Source organism: Balaenoptera physalus (assembly GCF_965194825.1).
Source record: "Balaenoptera physalus genome assembly, chromosome: 11".
Lineage (NCBI taxonomy): Eukaryota > Metazoa > Chordata > Mammalia > Artiodactyla > Balaenopteridae > Balaenoptera > Balaenoptera physalus.
Genome location: NC_138896.1, coordinates 19,999,139 through 20,016,400, shown reverse-complemented (window position 1 = coordinate 20,016,400; position 17,262 = coordinate 19,999,139). Strand labels below are relative to the sequence as shown.

Genomic DNA, 17,262 nt, shown 5'->3' with positions numbered 1-17,262 from the left:
GCTCTGGTTGAGTGTACCTGCAATCAACATGACCTTGACCCTCAGCTGCCCACACGGCTGCGTTCTTCTCTCCAGCAGATCCCGTAGTGAATCAGTCTGTTATTCAGTATGAAGTCTCAATACTCACTTTACTACTGAGGCGGGGCATCTGTGCTTTTTCAGTTTTTTAGGTCCATTCTCTTCACTGTGGGTCCTCACCCGAGTCCGTGGTTCTAAAACCACTCAGGCCCTGCCCCCATCTCAGCAAGTCAGGGCGGGGCCCTGGCACCAAGGAGCTCCACAGCTCTCTTCCCAGCATTCTCTCATTCTAAGGCAAGGGTTACAATGGGAAGCTGTCCTCTTCCCCGTTTCCCTCCCCCAAGATAGGTGGGCGGCACCCTTCGGGTATATTTTTCATCCTCAGGATGATTCTGTCAGCAGCCTGCTTCTGGAAAACCACTGCCCTGAGTCAGTGTTTAACAGAAAACACTTCTCTCTCCTTCCCCTGACTCTCGGGCACCATCCATGCAGGCTAGGACAGTCTAGGGTCTTACAGCTGAGAGAAATTCCCGTCACACCATCTTCTCACTGTTAACACAAGCAGTACAGTATTTCCCCTATTTCTGACGCTCACTATTATCAAACTCACCAATTTGGGGTGGGTTGGTGATTTCCCCATTTTGTCGATGGGGAGCAGGGTTAAGTGACTTGTCCCAGAGTCACACAGTACGTTGGAGTCAGACTTGAAACTGAATTCCAGAGCTCGTGGCTCCTAGTGCATTCCCGTCCCCCAGCCCCATATGAGGAGGGAAATTCTAACAAAGATGAGCAGATACTATAAACTATTGCTCAAAAAATGTTCTCTTATATGGGATGGTAGTCTTCCACCCAGCACACAGGCACCCAGGAGTGGGTGGGAGGAAAGGGACACCCACCCACCAGACCTGGACCTCAGGCCTGAGGGTCAGTGAGGATGCTCTGGGGGCCCTGCCATCCACCGGGGGGCCTGGCCGCCCAGCTAAAGGACAGCTCTGGGTTACGATGGGTCATCATGACGGACGGGCTCAACTTTCTGCAGCTCCCGCTCTTCCATCTCTACCCTCAACGTTGTTCTCTCTTTCCTGCCCGACGGGCTTCCCTGGCTTCTGTCTGGGTTCCGGGTTTCTCCCGGGGGGGGTCACTCAAACCTGCAAGTGGTCCTCCTTTTTCATTATTGATTTATCTCACTTCCACTTTCCTAATCTAACATGAAAACTTGAACTATTTCTACGAAGCCTTTCAAGGGTAACGCCCCCGTGGAAATCTTCCTCTCTCTTGATAAAAGGAAGCCCCTCACGCTGCCAAGAAATCTTGCATCTTTGCAGTTAGCTACTTTCTTATCTGTTATTCATTCTGGTAAAAAAAACAAAAAAAAAATTACCGCCCCCAACATACATAGTGACATAAACTGAGGATCTTTCATAATATTCTCAGACATGGTAAGCCAACTTCCTCCTGCCACACCCTTCCCCAACACACAGACAGCAATCATTCTGTGGGGTTTTGGAGGGGCGGGGTAAGTGATGGTGGTAAAGACAACTGAACAAGTGCTCGCTGAGCCCCTGCTGTTGACCAGGCTCTTGGCTGCATCCTAGTGAATGGTCTCTGGCCTTGACTTCCACACGGTCTACCGGAGACAATGGTTGCATGAGCCAGTCTAATCGAATTCCATGGAATAAATGATCTACTGGATCAATAATGTGGCCCATTGCTTCGATGCCTGGGGGGCAGGGAGGAGGGGTGGGAGGGGAGCGCAAAGGGTGCCACCCACCTATCTTGGGGGAGGGAAATGGGAAAGAGGAAGGCTTCCCACTGTAACCTTTGCATTAGAATGAGAGGACCCTGGGAAGAGAGTTGTGGAACTCCTTGATGCCAGATTTTGAAGAGGGTCCAATGCCAGGCTAAAGAGGGAGCACTAGACCCATCCACCGATTTGCAGATGGAAAGATGTGGTCTGTTACAGAAAAACTACTTCTTCTCCAAGTATTACCTACTTCATATTAAGTTGCAGGCAGTGTGTATATCCAAAAGTCTGTGTTGGCACCTGCAGCTTTTAGGGCAGGTCCGGCCTTGGGAGAGGGGACATCTACCAGGGAGCTAGTAAATCTGCATTATTTATGCCTGGTCAGTAAATCAGTCAGTCCTGTAATGGGAGCGCCTATCTATTCAGCCGTCTGGCTGTTTTCCTTGGAGTAGAAAGTGTCATTTCCTTAGCTTCAGACTCGCTCCCCCCCCAGTGCTAAAACTGTCATGAATATCCAACCAGCCTTTTCTCTGTGTATATGCTGCCTGCCAACATGTGTGATCTTTTTTATCTTTGGAAAGGAAGATCCTCACAGAACTAGAACAAAAGGCGGCACATTCTTCTGGCAGAATGGTCCCTGAGCAAAAGGACAGGGCGGGCGGCTGCAGACTGTAGCATCTGGGCCTTCCAAACGAGGTCATGGAAGAGCTGTTTTATCAGTAATAGGTGTTTACAGTAAAACATCCACAAGGTGCAGGAAGATGCAGCATGCAGACGAAAGCCCCCACACCCCCTCCACCTCCCCATGCTCATCCCTGCGTGCTAACCCCCATGATGGTTTTTGGAGTGGCCGTAATGAAAGCTTTGTAGACAGTGCAGCAGTAATCCCCAAACTGCTGAGAAAACATGAAGCTTTCCCCAACTGAAAATCCCAGAAGGCCTCAGACCAGAGTCTGAAAGAAACCTGGCCAGGTTTAAAAGACACAAGGTGGTAACTCTAATTGACCCACTGTTAGTTTCAATTCTGCAGTCAGTACCATGAGTAGCTTACATTAGCAGGTAGGACTTGAAGAATCACAGCACAGCCCCAGGCCTGTTTTTGCCTGTCTACTGCCACGTGCCACGTTATGGTTACAATTAGAGTATCAAGAGTGATACCGCCTCAAGCATTTCCAAAACATTTTGCTTTAATAACATGAGCTGAGAAGCTCAAAAACAGCACTACCAAGTAGCTTTCTCCCATCTGGATCAGTTCTTCCAATATGAAATTTCTGGTGATTTTGAAAGGAAAAAATAAAAGTAAAAACCCTCAAAGGATTTTCCCCTTTACTCTCCTTTATCCAGCACTGATATCAGATCAGTTTTTTCGGTTTTTTGTTTTGTTTTTTAACCAGGCTTCCATTGTAATTGCATAGGTATGTAAATAGGCAGTAGATGAATCCTGAATATTCTGCAGAGGTTTTTTTTGGTTTGTTTTTTTTTTAAACATCTTTATTGGAGTATAATTGCTTTACAATGGTGTGTTAGTTTCTGCTTTATAACAAAGTGAATCAGCTATACATATATCCCCATATCTCCTCCCTCTTGTGTCTCCCTCCCACCCTCCCTATCCCACCCCTCTAGGTGGTCACAAAGCACCGAGCTGATCTCCCTGTGCTATGCGGCTGCTTCCCACTAGCTATTTTACATTTGGTAGTGTACATACGCCCATGCTAGTCTCTCACGTCGTCCCAGCCTACCCTTCCCCCTCCCCGTGTCCTCAAGTCCATACTCTACGTCTTCTGCAGAGGTTTTTAAAGAGTGTTTAGGACTTTATTAGAATTGGTATATCCAACCAATTGTGATTTATAAAGATCAGTCGATTGTGCTTTTTTTCAGAAGTATTAAAAACAAAAGACTAATCCTCCAGAAAATTATTAGTGAAAATTGGCTTCTTTAATTCTGCTCTTATTTCAGTAAATCTTTTAAGAGGCTTGTTATGTTCTACTTGTTAGTGGAAACTGGTCCTCAATGGACCGGCTCCGTGGATGGAGAGGTGTGACGAACTGGTGAGTTGCTGCCATCTACTGACAGAGAGTGGTAACAGCAGGTGCCTTTTTAGGCCTCCCTGGACCTTCTCTATCATCTTAACCCTGGCATAGCCCGTGAGACTGGTGGAAAGCAGATTCATGCGTCCCACAGTCTCACAACTTAACGGGGCTCTTCCTAGAAAGAACAGTCTTCTCTGCCCCAGAGAGCACCTCTCCCATCACCCCAGCAAGGAATGTCCTCTCTTGCTGTGATGGATGGAATTCCCAACAATAGCTGTGCCCACAGTCGTTCCCCAGAAACTATTATATGAGTTTTCACAAAGGCCTGACACTCTGAGTTTTATAAGTGTGCCAGTGTGGGTTTATAAAGAGGGGGAATAAATTCTGCACCTCTGATCCCAGTTGCTTGTTTACAGGTCTGGCTGGTTTTGCTCGCCTCTGTCCTGGAGATCAATATGAAGTAAGTGTGGTGTCGGTCTGCGTGTTGGACTTGAGAGGCAGGAGTCAGCTGTCATTATTTTGCTTCTTCAATTTTTTTTTTACATTTTTTTTATTTTGAAAGAGAAATTTGGGCCAATAAGTAATTTTGGAGATTAGTGTAAGACCTCCCATATACGGGTCACCTAGACACCAATTTTTAACATTATGTCACATTTGCTTTATTATTATTAATACTATTATTGTTGTTGTTATTTTGCTGAACTATTTTAGATTAATGCACAGATATCATGACCCTTCACCCCTAAATTATTTTCCTGAGGGAATTACCTGGCGGTCCAGTGGTTAGGACTTGGCACTTTCACTGCCTTGGCCCAGGTTCAATCCCTGGTTGGGGAAATAAGATCCTGCAAGCCACGCGGCACAGCCAAAAAAAAAATTATTTTCCTGAATGTGGAAAGACATTCTCTTATATAAACGTTGTACAATTCTCTACACCAACAAACTTAGCACTGGCCCTTTAGCTAATGTCATTTGATGTACAATCTATATTCATATTTTTCCAAGTGTCCCAATATTGTACTTGATAGCAGTTTTTTTTCCTGTTGCAAGATCCAGTCCAGGATTATGACTACTCAAAAGTATCATGATTGAAGAATAACAGAATCTAGATCTTTCTTTATAAAAATATACTCCATAAAAGTAAAAAAGCTTTTTATCTTTTCCCTCTTCAAAAGGGAACTTACATAATGATTTCATCTAACTATCTCCTCCAAAACCTCCTATAATCATTCATCTTGGCCGGGGGTGGTGAGGGGGAATGTGTCTTCCTCTAAGCAGTAAAGCTGTCTGACTGAGGAGAAACTGCACACCCTCTCCCCAGAGCGTGTCAGATTTCAAAATCCTTGTCCAGATCTGTCTCCTTTATCCAAAAGGAGGATGCCCTATTTCTTGCTTCTGGCCACGAAGTAGATTTTAGCTGATGGTTCCTTGTCTTTCTAAAGGAGCTGGGGAGTATGGAGAGTTAATCCAGTGGTTGTTCTACTGAAGTAGAACTAACGAGAGAAAGAGCTGAGCCAAAGGGCACGATGCAGTGACCTTTCTCTAAAGAAAGCCCTTCACACCCTCTATCCTAGAGAAGCAGAACTTACCCCCCTTTGAAAGTCTTTCCCTGCTGGTGCTCTGCTGCACGCCCCCTGCCAGGGAATCTGGAAAAAGCGACAGTCGGGGGGTGTCAGGAGGACGCTGGAGAAGGGGAGGAGCAGTAGCTGCTGTATTTACTCGCCTTTTTCATCCTGGTGTTTGGTGGGAAGGTGGGTGAGGGCAGTGGAACCTGAGGGCCCTTTTGTGTCTTTCCCCAGATTTTCATGAAGTATGGCCGACAGAGGTGGAAACTGAAAGGCAGAATAGAAGTAAATGGCAAACAGACCTGGGATGGAGAAGAAATGGTGTTCCTGCCCCTGATAGTTGGATTAATTTCCATCAAGGTACAATATCGTCCTTGCCGTTTGTTGTCTTTGCTGGTGCCACGGTTGGATGGTCCATCATGGAAACCTGTGCCCGTGACTTCTGCCTGCTGCCCCTCCAGCCCACAGACCTCTGTATGTAGTACAAGTACATCAGAAGACCTCCCCTCGTGTCAGAGCGGGCAATGGAAATGTGAGATGGGCTTGGGAAACATCCACCTCTGATTTCAGATATGATTCTGAAATGCCTGCCCTGGCCAAGAAAAACAAAGGAAGGAGTAACCTGCCTTCATCCTCTGCTCTCCTGTAAGGCCTTTCTTACCTCTCCCTCTCTCACCAGGTCACAGAACTCAAAGGGCTAGCAACTCATCTCCTGGTCGGCAGCGTGACCTGCGAGACCAAAGAGCTGTTTGCAGCCCGACCTCAGGTGGTGGCTGTGGACATTAATGACCTTGGCACCATCAAACTCAACCTGGAAATCACCTGGTAGTAAGTTGCCCTTTTCAATATCGTCATGATAAAAACAAGTGCTGTAGGCTCGTGCTGTCCCAAGGGTGGCTTGTGGACCATCAAAATCACTGGGGAGCTTGGTACGAAAGCAGAGTCTCAGGCCCCACCCCAGACTCGCTGTGTCAGAATCTCTCAGGACCCAGGAATCTCTTTAGTAAGCTGGGTGACGTTCACACATGTTAAAGGAGAGCCCTCTGCCATATCACTACTCTCCTCTTCAACTTCCTATTTTTAAATATTTTATTCTGTCTCCTCCCCTCCTTCTCAACCTTTAGATGTGTATAAAGAAGTATATCTCTCACGTCCACTAATTTGAAAGAAAATAACTCTCCAGTATGAGATATTTTATCCACAGAAAGATCCTGATTCTCGCTATGGTGTTTTAATTGCTTAGCCCTCTTTATCTCAGATACCTTATACTGCTTTGGAAATTTCTGGATATCCTTGGTCTCTCCACACTCTATATACTGAAACAGAATATTTCCAAAGGGCCAGAGATACCTTTTGTCAAAGCAGGGAACTTAAAAGTGGTTTTCTGAAGTCACCCCGTGAGAAAGGTCATGATAAGCTATTAAATAGTGGTTGCTCACAACATTTGATCTTATGCCCCTGGTATATTACCAAATAACTAGGACATGTTCAGTATTAATGTTTGGGGCCACCTTTACAATATCAAGGGCCAGGCATGGAAGCAGCAAAGACATGTTGCCTTGTTATTGGAACAGCGTCCACAGCTTTTGCCCAGCCCATCTCTCCTCGTAACTTGTAATGATTGACGTCTCAAATGCAAGATCAGTGCTTCTGCTGGAGGAACACATGGCATGCTGATAAATGGCATCATTGTGAACAGACTGTTGTCCTCTCAATCACACAACAGGCTCTGGGTCAACTGAAAGGAATAGGAGAGTTTTCTTTAGAACCAAACAATAATCTGTTGCTCTCTTGTATCATTAAAGTGTCTGCCCTTGCAAAGCTCCAGGAATTTTTACAGACTTCTTCAACATCTCATGTTGGGACAAACATTAATACGTTTGTGTCTCTAATATGAATGAGGAAGTAAATTTATCTGGTATGCAGGTGTGCACATAAATTGTGCTTAAAGCTGTGATGATAATCTGGGATCCCTTGGGTGAGTCTAGACCCCGTTTTCTGCTCCACTTTTTTTTATCTTGGTTTGTTTGCTGACAGACCAATTTGGCCAAAACCAGGCCAGTTCCCACTGGGTTGAGTTTACGTTAGTATAATGAGGTGCTTTCTTGGCCTGCGGACTGGTGATTATAGGTGACTTTAACAAATGTGCGTTCATGGGCACCTGTTGTTTTGCAGTCCGTTTGACGTGGAGGACATGACGCCATCCTCAGGCGCTGGGAACAAGGCAGCCGCCCTTCAGAGAAGAATGTCCATGTACAGCCAGGGCACCCCGGAAACGCCCACCTTCAAAGACCACTCCTTCTTTGTAAGTTCAGTGTGATTTCTGGAGGAGAAATGATGAGCCTGAGGCAGTGCTTGCACCCAGGGTTTGAAATGCTTAGTATACGGTGTTAGGGAGTCTCTATAATTCCTAATGCAGTCGTCCCTCAATATCCGAGAGGGATTGGTTCCGAGAACCCCCCTTTGATACCAAAATCCTAGGATGCTCAAGCCTCTTACGTTGAATGGCATAGTGTTTGCACATAACCTATGCACATGCTCCCGGATACTTTAGATCATCTCTAGATTACTTATAATACCTAATGCAATGGCAATGCTGTGTAAATAGTTACCAGCAAATTGGCAAATTCAAGTTTTGCTTTTTTGGAACTCTCTGGAATTTTTTTTTCATGGAGGCATAACCCTTGGATACGGAGGGCTGACTGTAATGTCATCTTCAGGTTCACCCTAAGCACGTGGTGACTAAGGAAAGCACATTCCGAGGTGTCTGTGGCCACCCGCGCACAGGTGGTAAACCTCCTCTGGCTCTCCTCTCCTCTCCCCCCACTTAACCTGTTGCTTTGGTAAACACATGTAGACTTTTCTGCACATTCTCTAAGATCAGACTTTTAAAGAAGTGGGTGTAAATAATGGCCTCCTTGTTTTAATCAGAAATGCTCGCTAAAAAGCTGACAAAACCATGGTAACCTGCTGCTTTCCACTAACTCCCCCATTTTGCTTTGACTTCTGAAGAGATGGTTGCATCCTTCACCAGACAAGCCAAGGCTGTCTGTCTTGAGTGCCTTGCAAGACTCTTTCTTTGCCAAGCTGCACCGCAGCCGCTCTTTCAGTGACCTGCCCTCCCTCAGGCTGAGACCCAAGGCCGTGCTAGAGTTTTATGTGAGTGTGTGTGGCCCGCCTGGGTGTGATGTGCTTGCTTTAGGGGGCTTGTGGCATGTGGGCTTTGGCATGGCTCTTGTTTTATCTTCTCTCTCTCGCTCATTGGCTAACGGTTACAGGCCTCCTGTCCCCGGGTGGGAAATTTGGGCATGCATGCACCTTTGTGAGAGAGGCCGTTTGTCCTTCCCTGCTCATGATCTCCGCTTTTGTGCTGTGACTTTTCTGCGCTGTGGCAAAGATATCCATGGTAACAATATTGTCATTAAAAAAAAAATACAGTTGCACTCAAGGTCAAAGAAGATTTTCGTTCACAGGTTAAGCTAATGTATCACTAATAGCAATCTTTACAGTTGTAGCCTTCAAAACCTGGCATTGGATTTAAACCAATTTTCCTAGAACTATTTTTATTGAAAGAGGTTCTTAGCCTTAATTTATTGTATTGTTTGCTAGTTTTATACTATCGAAGCAAAAGAAACTCTTTAATTTGCAATCAGGAATGTAATAGGTAACCTACATTATATGTGTTACCCATTATGTCACAAGAGAATACACATACACGTATGTACATACATACCTGGAATGTTCTGCCATTTACAGACATATAAAAGTAATCTTTGAATGTCCAGAAAGGAAAGGGTTAAAAGTCTTCTGGTTAATAATAATAATAATTGTTATACTCCAATAAAGATGTAAAAAAAAAAGTGCAGCTCTAGACTAACTGGCAAGCCTAAATTAGTGGAGAGACTGATTATAGAGGAGTTTGAAATAGATTTTTTCAAATCACTTTCAAGTACCCACTCTGCATGCTCAAATGAGGTAAAAGAATGTTGCATTAGTAAGATACCTTTTAAAATATACTTTAAATAAAACTTAAAAATAGATTTATTTTTCTTTCTAAATGACTACTTGAAACACGTTTTTTATTTTTCTTCCAAAAAAATAAATAAATAAATAAACCATTAAAAAAATAATAATAATAATTGCATCTTATTCATTGGATTAAAAAACACAGGTGAAGTGGACCAGGCTAAACTCTAGTGGAGTTTCCACGGAAAATGGGAAGACTACATGGGAAAGATATGCACGTGCCAGAGAAGAGTAGAGCTGATGCAGTAACTGTCAATGTCATGTGTATATTCATGCTCAGATGCTGCAAGTTGGAGGGTGTAGAGATGGTTAGTAGAGGTTTTAATTGCATCATGTAAACAAGAGCAAGATTAGAAAAGAATGTGATGGCTTCCTATAGCCTTTTGGATAAATGCAAACTCCTCGGAGCAGCTGTTCCATTCCGGCCCAGTTTTCCAGGCCCACCTCTCGTCTCTCCAGGCTTCATTCTCTGCCTGACTGCCCCCCGCCGACCCTGAACCCCCCCCCTCACTGTCCTCCAAATGCACCCTCCCTCTCAAGAGCTCCCACAGACTGTTGTTCCTTCTAGGACGCACTTCCTCCTCCTTCTGCCCTGCTTCTCCGCATTTTCCAGGGCTGAGTTCCAGACCCTCTCTCTGCTGGGCGGCCCCCACCCCCCTGCCGGGGCTCCTACCACCCTGCAGCTTCCCTACATCACCCCTCAGTTACAGCACGCCTTCCCCGTGTGCCCGTTTATAGGCTCGCCCTCTCGGCAGGCTGTACGTCCCCTTCAGCAGGGCATCTCAGTCTAACTGGATATTTGCCACTTAAGTACATGCAAATTGGGTTTGGGAATGTGAGACTTGAGAGAAATGGCTGAAGAGGAGTTTGGAATTTAAATAAGAATCGTGACCACCAGGCACCCTCATTACTTAGCCAGCGCCTCCCGCCTCCCTCAGAGCTGCTCGGAATGTGTGTTCTGAAGGTGAGCTGAGGCTGGGCAGGGGCGCTCAGAGGACCCAGGGCGTCTGTGAGATCCCCAGGGGACCCCACGGAGGAAGTGCAGGTCGCAGGACTCAGCCTTCCCCCATCCCTCCCCAGAAGCTTCCTTTTTTGTCTGTCCTGGAGGCATAAAGCGTGTTTGGGGGGAAAAGGGGGGTGCAGATACAGGAGGAAGGAAACTGAAGTAAAGGAGGCCGGAAGTAGTGAGTCACACGGGGACCCACCCCCTCCCTGTCCCCTCCCAAGGATGGTCCCTGGAACTCCCTCCCCACCCCCATCCCCCGCCCCTGCCCCCCCCCGGGACTCTGGGAGCACAGTTAAATAATCACTAATCCAGGAAAACATTCTCACTTTTCGAGGCAAAGAAACTGAGCCTGCAGAGGTTACTTGAGTGCCCCAGGGACACATCCTTTTACTCATTCTGTGGTTAAAGTAAAAAACCTTCCAACCAGACGAGAATGCAGAGTTTAGTTGAAACTGCATGTATTGGGAGCTGGTGGCCCAGATCCAGCAGTGATGGGACCATGGACGCTGCTGGAGGAGGATGGGGAGCCTCTGTCTGCTCCCCATTTCACTTGCTGTAACATTTTTGTTTCCTGGGCTAATTCCCAGCACTATCGTGATCATTCGTTGTTTTATTTATTTTTTATTATTATTATTTTTTTTTGGCCACACCACACGGCATATGGGATCTCAGTTCCCCCACCAGGGATCGTGGAGCCCACGCCCCCTGCAGTGGAAGTGCGGAGTCCTAACCGCTGGACTGCCAGGGAGTTCCCTCATTGTTTTATATATAATTAAAATAGGTACTTACCTTTACTTAAACAATCAATTCTGGAATCCAAGAGAGAGTATTCATTTTGAAGGAGTTGATCTCAAATAACTGAAAAACTTTTCCCACAGAACAACATTTAGCACTTCGCCAAGACCACTGTGTCAGGAAAGGTGACTTAGAAATTGCTCTAACGCCTGCATAAACAAATTATCTTGGTTACCTGGATATTTCTGACCTCTGTGTTCTGAGTTCTGCTTCACGGATCACAGAGCCTGGGGCTGCCTGACAGAGCACTTGGGATTTCTAGACACCCTGGGAGCTCTGGGGTTTGCAGCCCTGGAAGATAGTTGTTCAGTTTATCAGTCTTTTTCTCCTCTTTTCATAGAAGCTCTGCGAACGTATTTCTGGTCTTGAATTGTTTGTGGCATGGTTACTGAATTAGTAAAACTTTTTCCAGGGCTTGGGATTTGTGGGTAGAGATTTTCAAAAAATAATTTATGAGAACTGAAGCAGAACAAAGCATCACATCTTTTGAGTGAAATAGCAAGAACGTTGTAAAGTCTTTTAAGATCGATGCCAAAAAACAAACAAACAAAAACATCAAAACAAAACAAAAGAAACGGTGGTGCTGTTCTTAACTATGGCTGCCAAATACTGTGAGATCCTGGGATTTGGGAAACAAGCACTGCTCCCCTGCCTCCAACCTCTTCTTTTGAAAAATGTCAAACCTGAGAATAGTGCAATGAACTTTCACCTAGATTCAACAATGGTAATAGAGTTTTTAAAGGCTTGTTTTCTTTTGCCACACATGTGCGTGCGCACACACACAAAATCAACAATACAATGTTAATATCATGAAAGGTCTGTTTTTTAAATTTTAATTGTCTTACATTTTGTCTGGAAATGAACCATGCCAAACGCATCACTTGTATTTAAAATCATAATGATTTGCCTTTTATCCACAGTCGAATCTACCTGATGACATCTTTGAAAATGGGAAGGCAGCTGCGGAGAAAATGCCACTGTCCCTCAGCTTCAGTGACCTGCCCAATGGGGACTGCGCCCTCTCCCGCAGCCCAGCCGGCTCTCTCCCCAGCGCGTGCTCAGCAAATCCAGAAATCACCATCACCCCCGCAGAGCTGAACCGCGGCAGCCCCTCCTCCCAGAACGAGGGCCTGGATGACTCCAGCTCGGCCTCCTCCAAGAGCTCCTTGGGAGAAGGCTCAGAGCCCAGGCCCCACCGGGAGGAAGAGACCGAGGGGCCCGGGAAACCCGAGGCCGGCAGAGCATCCGCGCGTGCCCGGACGGAGCGCCTATTCCTGGAGAAGGGTGTCGCAGAGGCCCTTCTGCACGAGTCTGACGAGGCCTCTGAACTCAAGCCCGTGGAACTGGACACTTTTGAAGGAAACATCACGAAGCAGCTGGTCAAGAGGCTCACCTCGTCAGAGGTGCCGGCGGCCACCGAGAGGCTGCTCTCTGAGGGCTCTGTCAGTGGAGAGTCCGAAGGCTGTAGATCCTTCCTAGATGGAAGCTTAGAGGATGCCTTTAATGGGCTTTTCCTTGCATTAGAACCACATAAAGAGCAATATAAAGAGTTTCAGGATCTGAACCAAGAAGTCATGCACTTGGATGATATTCTAAAAGTAAGTACATTTTTAGGGAAATTGGATTAGGTTTGGAGACAGGTATCTTCAGCCAACATTCTATTTAAAATAGCCTATCTTTTTTTTTTTATCCTGCCCCATCACAGGATCAGTAGATAATCATCACATAAATGGCATTGCTTTTTAATACTAGTAGTGTATATTAATTTTTATTTTCCTGACAACTGATCAACTTAAGGAAAATGATTAGGAGTTAAATTAACAGCTCTAGAGAACGTCTAAATTCCCTCAGTCCCTAAGTTCATCATTCAGATCCCAAATGTGAAATGGTGACCTTTTGAGCATCATAATCTCATTGAGATGTTACTGGAGAGGGTACCTCTCTGAGTATCAGGGAAGCAGGAAAGCCCTCCCATGGTTGAAGACAGAGTTAGGCAGTACAGATGTGAGAGGCACGGGCATCTCTCCCCCCAACCAGGGCACCACCTCCTGGAGGATTTCCTTCTCTGCAATTGGCCCAAATCGGTGAGTCGGAACCGCAGATAATCACCCACGAATAATGTAGAAGCCAGAGAACCCTGACTTCACCAGAGTTATCTTCCTCTCTCCTGTTCCTAATCAGGCCGCTCAGGATAGACATGGGAAGATAGGAGTGAGGGGGTGATTTCCTCTTAGGCAGGAGGTCCTAGCAATGAGGTCGCTAATGCTACCCCAGAATGTATCTGTCTCCACTTGGCATACAGATGAAATTTTTAAAAACAAAGCACAAGAAGACAGAACTGGAATTTTTGTCCCGAATCCCACTGCCACTTCTTGTATTCTTTGCTTTGCCACTCTGATTTACAGTGCCATAGAGAAGAGAACTCGGATCTTTTCTCTTGAAAGAGCAGTTCTTTGGGAACCTATTCTATAAAATAAGCTTGAAAATACGGTGTCAGGGGCAAGTCAACCCACAGCAGGCTGTTGCATCCCTTGGCGTGACGCCTTTAAAATGTGACCTTCCCCGTGGCATCTGGAACAACCTTCCCAAGACCTTTCTCACAGTCTCGGTCACGCTGACCTAGGTCTGGAGGGGATGTCTGCCCAGGGCAGATAATAATTCATGCTCTGACTCCCCACATCCTCTAATGCTCATGACAGATTGATTCAGCTGTAGGTATAGCCTCCAAGCAGTAGGGATGGGCATTCTGAATCTGCTTCCTGTAAAACATAAAAGCATCCGCTCAGGGCTCATGCATGGAGGCTGTTTGTCCAGTACTGCAGTGAAAACATCTTTTATCCCCTCAACAAGCTCATGTCAGCATAGCTGACCAGCTTTTGCTTAGTGGGCAAAAAGTTGTTAAATGTAAAGAGCTAAGACACAATTGATCCACCTAAAGTAAATGCCTCGAATGTCTAGATGCCCCCATTTCCAGGCATCTAGGGTGCTGATCAGTAGCTCAATCCACCAGGAAGCACTAAGCAAGTTATCTATTAGTCTTATAAAGACCTGGTGGCTATAGGTTTCTTTCCAGAGTATTATTTCAATCTGCTGTTGTTCCAAAACTATCCCGCTACTAAAATCCTTAACTGCCCCTTTCTTTATTTTGATCAATATTTAAACACATCCATACTGTGCAAGATCAGGTTCTGCAATCTAGCTTAGGGAAGAAGACCCTAGAAGTGGGTCGAGTCGGGCCTGGCTCCTCCTCTCTCTCTGAGATGGAAAACGGCATTAGAGTTGAGGTCTGGGGCAAGTGGCTTTGTCTCCAGCCAGGATTAAAGCATCCGCTGGACAAAGCTTTCTCTTTTTTCCCTCCTTCACATTCCTAGGGTGCTAAACACCTTGAGGATGAGAAACTAAACGATGCTGCCTCTTGGACGGAGATCACTGAGGGCGAATGAAACAACTCTGATTGAAAAGACTGAAAGACGGTTTCCTATATGCTTTGTCTTGAGTGTCAGAGACTCAGGCCCCTGCAAGGCCCTTCCGACCTTGTGTAATGAAGTCAGCAGGGAGTGCCACCTAACGGGACGGAGAACATTTAGTTCTTCTCACTTGCAGAATTTGTCCCATTCAGTACCCTCCAGCATCCTCTTGACGATTTGGAAGAACTTCTCTCCATCTCTGTGCCCATAGCAACTGGCATTACCCTGTTTGTAATGTTTCTGCTTAATATCCAGCAATGTAGAATTCTCCAGACCATAGAATGGGTTTGCTCACGTAATTCCAGGGCCCAGTCAGGGAAAAAATGGAACTTGTTCCTTCAAAGAGCTGTAGAGGAAGCACGGCTACTCCTTGTCATGCCCGTGCCATTTATTTTCTCCTCGATGCTCAAAGAAAAATTACATGCTGTGAATGTAAAATTAATATTTAAATGTACTTACCTAGGGAGTGTGGATTAGGTGAATTCGAGTAGTTTTCTGTTTCTGGGATTTGTTTTGTGAATCCTTTAGAACAGGTGCCTTAGATAGCTCACCCCTGTCTCAGGACACTAAACATGTTGCCACTTGGAATTAGAGATTGGTTAGTAGTTGGCATTGACTGTGACTCTTTAGATTTGTCTGCCAGTTGAATTTTATTTGGGGCTGAGCACCAGGTGGAGAGAGTATAGCAGTTTTATTTCCCAAAGCCTTCTGATTGTAATATTTTTTAAACTGTTTATTATAAAAATTTCAAACAGAGGTAGAAAGAATCAGATAATGGATCCTGATGTGCCCATCCCGCAGCCTCCACCGTGCTCAATTCATAGCCAGTCTTGTGTCTATTCTTCTACCTGCTTCCTTCCCTCTGGATTGTTTTGGAACAAATCCCAGATATTATGTCATTTTATCCACGGTTGTACTTTCTTTTAATAAGAAGATTTTAAATGAATTTTTTAATGCCAACAAAAAAAAATAAAAGCTTGAAAAAAAGAAAGTGTCACATCTCCCGCTGGGTGTCTTTGTTGTGTTTCTCCTTCCGAATATGTTGATATTCTCCTTGGTACCTTCTACCTTTGCAGTGCAAGCCAGCAGTAAGCCGAAGCAGGTCTTCCAGTTTAAGTCTTACAGTTGAAAGTGCTTTAGAAAGCTTTGATTTTCTGAACACCTCTGACTTTGACGAGGAGGAGGATGATGGTGGTGAGGTTTGTAATGTTGGAGGAGGTGCTGACTCAGTATTTTCAGACACTGAGACTGAGAAACATAGGTAAGTCTGAAGTTAGCGTCTGCTTCTATTTCTACTGTCATAGCTGGTACAGCAGTTCTTTGTAGCTACCAGACGGGACCTGATACACATCTCCAGGAAGATAAAACCCCCTATACATGAATTGGCTTACAGATCCTTTTCATTGTCAAGTACAACTTTTAAATATCATTCACCTCTATTGGTGTTGTTTAAGGAAAATTAAATTGATTTTCTTCCTTATAAATGAAGGGGAGATTTTTGTATGAGTGTGTGTGTATATTTATGTGTATACACATACATCTTGTAGGTTTCAGTGTCTACAACTTGTCCCCAATGTAATTAATTCCAAATTAAGTAGGCATACCGTATTTCTGGAGAACTCTTACTGGCTGATCAGTTTGGACCTGGTTCTCCTTGATTTGCGTCGTATTTCTAATTCCTTCATTTTGTTAGATTTTGCTTTTCCCACCCCTTGTCTCTCCATTCCTTTTGGCCATTGGGTCTTTGCAGTAGATTAAGCTCATCAGTGCCTATATCAAAGCCAGGTTTAAGCCCCGTGGTCCATGTTTTCCTTAGAGCGTAAGAAGAGATGACTGATAACTGATAACTGATAACTGCCACTGGATCTGCAGGCCTCCAGCTGGAATGTGGCCTTCTCTAGGATGGGGATGGGACAGGGCAGTGGGAAGGGAGGATAAAGGTGAAATGTTGTCACCTTCTCCGTTGGGCTTTCTTGTACCAAACCACATGTTTAGAGCTAGAGCCTGGGGTCCATTCTGTAAGCACAGTGAACATACTCAGCTCCATCAATTGCTGCAAAAAAAAAATACACAAACACTTTCCCAAATGAAAGGGTGGGTTTCCATCCATCGTTTCTTTTGACATGTTATATACACTGATTTTCAAGTTACAACAAGCTATGGCTGTTCAACCTTCGCAAACCTCTCTGTGGGTGGTGTTAATATTTTGGAGTTTTGTTGTTCCTGGAGGGTTTCTTCTGCCAAAGTGAAACCAGGAAAAGAAAAAGTGAGAAATAGAATTTATCCTTTGAGCAAACTGGGGGCATAGCAAAGAAAATTTACAAAATGAATGTCATGTTTAAATTATCCTTCTACATTCTACACTGAGATTCTTCTAACTTGATTGAATTTGTGCAATGCTTCTTAAACCAAACATCTTCCTGTATACTTGTTAGCTTAAGCTATTAGATGATCGATCAAGGTCAGATTAAACTTTTTTTCTTCTTGCTATAAGAAGCATTTTAAAAACATCATAGCCTTTGTAAATTTTACAGAACATTGCTATTAAATATGTCTAATTTGATCAGTCTTACCGTATGTCATCAGAGGTATTATGGAAAATTGTGGAAAT

At 44.9% G+C, this 17,262-nt stretch overlaps 1 protein-coding gene across 4 annotated transcripts in view; it reads left to right on the top strand.

Annotated features, from left to right (window-relative positions):
* The window catches only part of RIPOR2 (RHO family interacting cell polarization regulator 2), a 113,271-nt gene that overhangs the window by 75,401 nt on the left and 20,608 nt on the right, over positions 1 to 17,262 (top strand). For 2 of the 4 annotated variants that reach the window (XM_082413021.1, XM_082413022.1), the window contains exons 9-14: positions 4,209 to 4,252; positions 5,592 to 5,717; positions 6,037 to 6,185; positions 7,533 to 7,662; positions 12,105 to 12,782; positions 15,728 to 15,912. In XM_082413021.1, coding sequence (XP_082269147.1) covers positions 4,209 to 4,252; positions 5,592 to 5,717; positions 6,037 to 6,185; positions 7,533 to 7,662; positions 12,105 to 12,782; positions 15,728 to 15,912 — 1,312 coding nt within the window. The other 2 variants (XM_082413024.1, XM_082413023.1) reach the window with 2 other exon arrangements.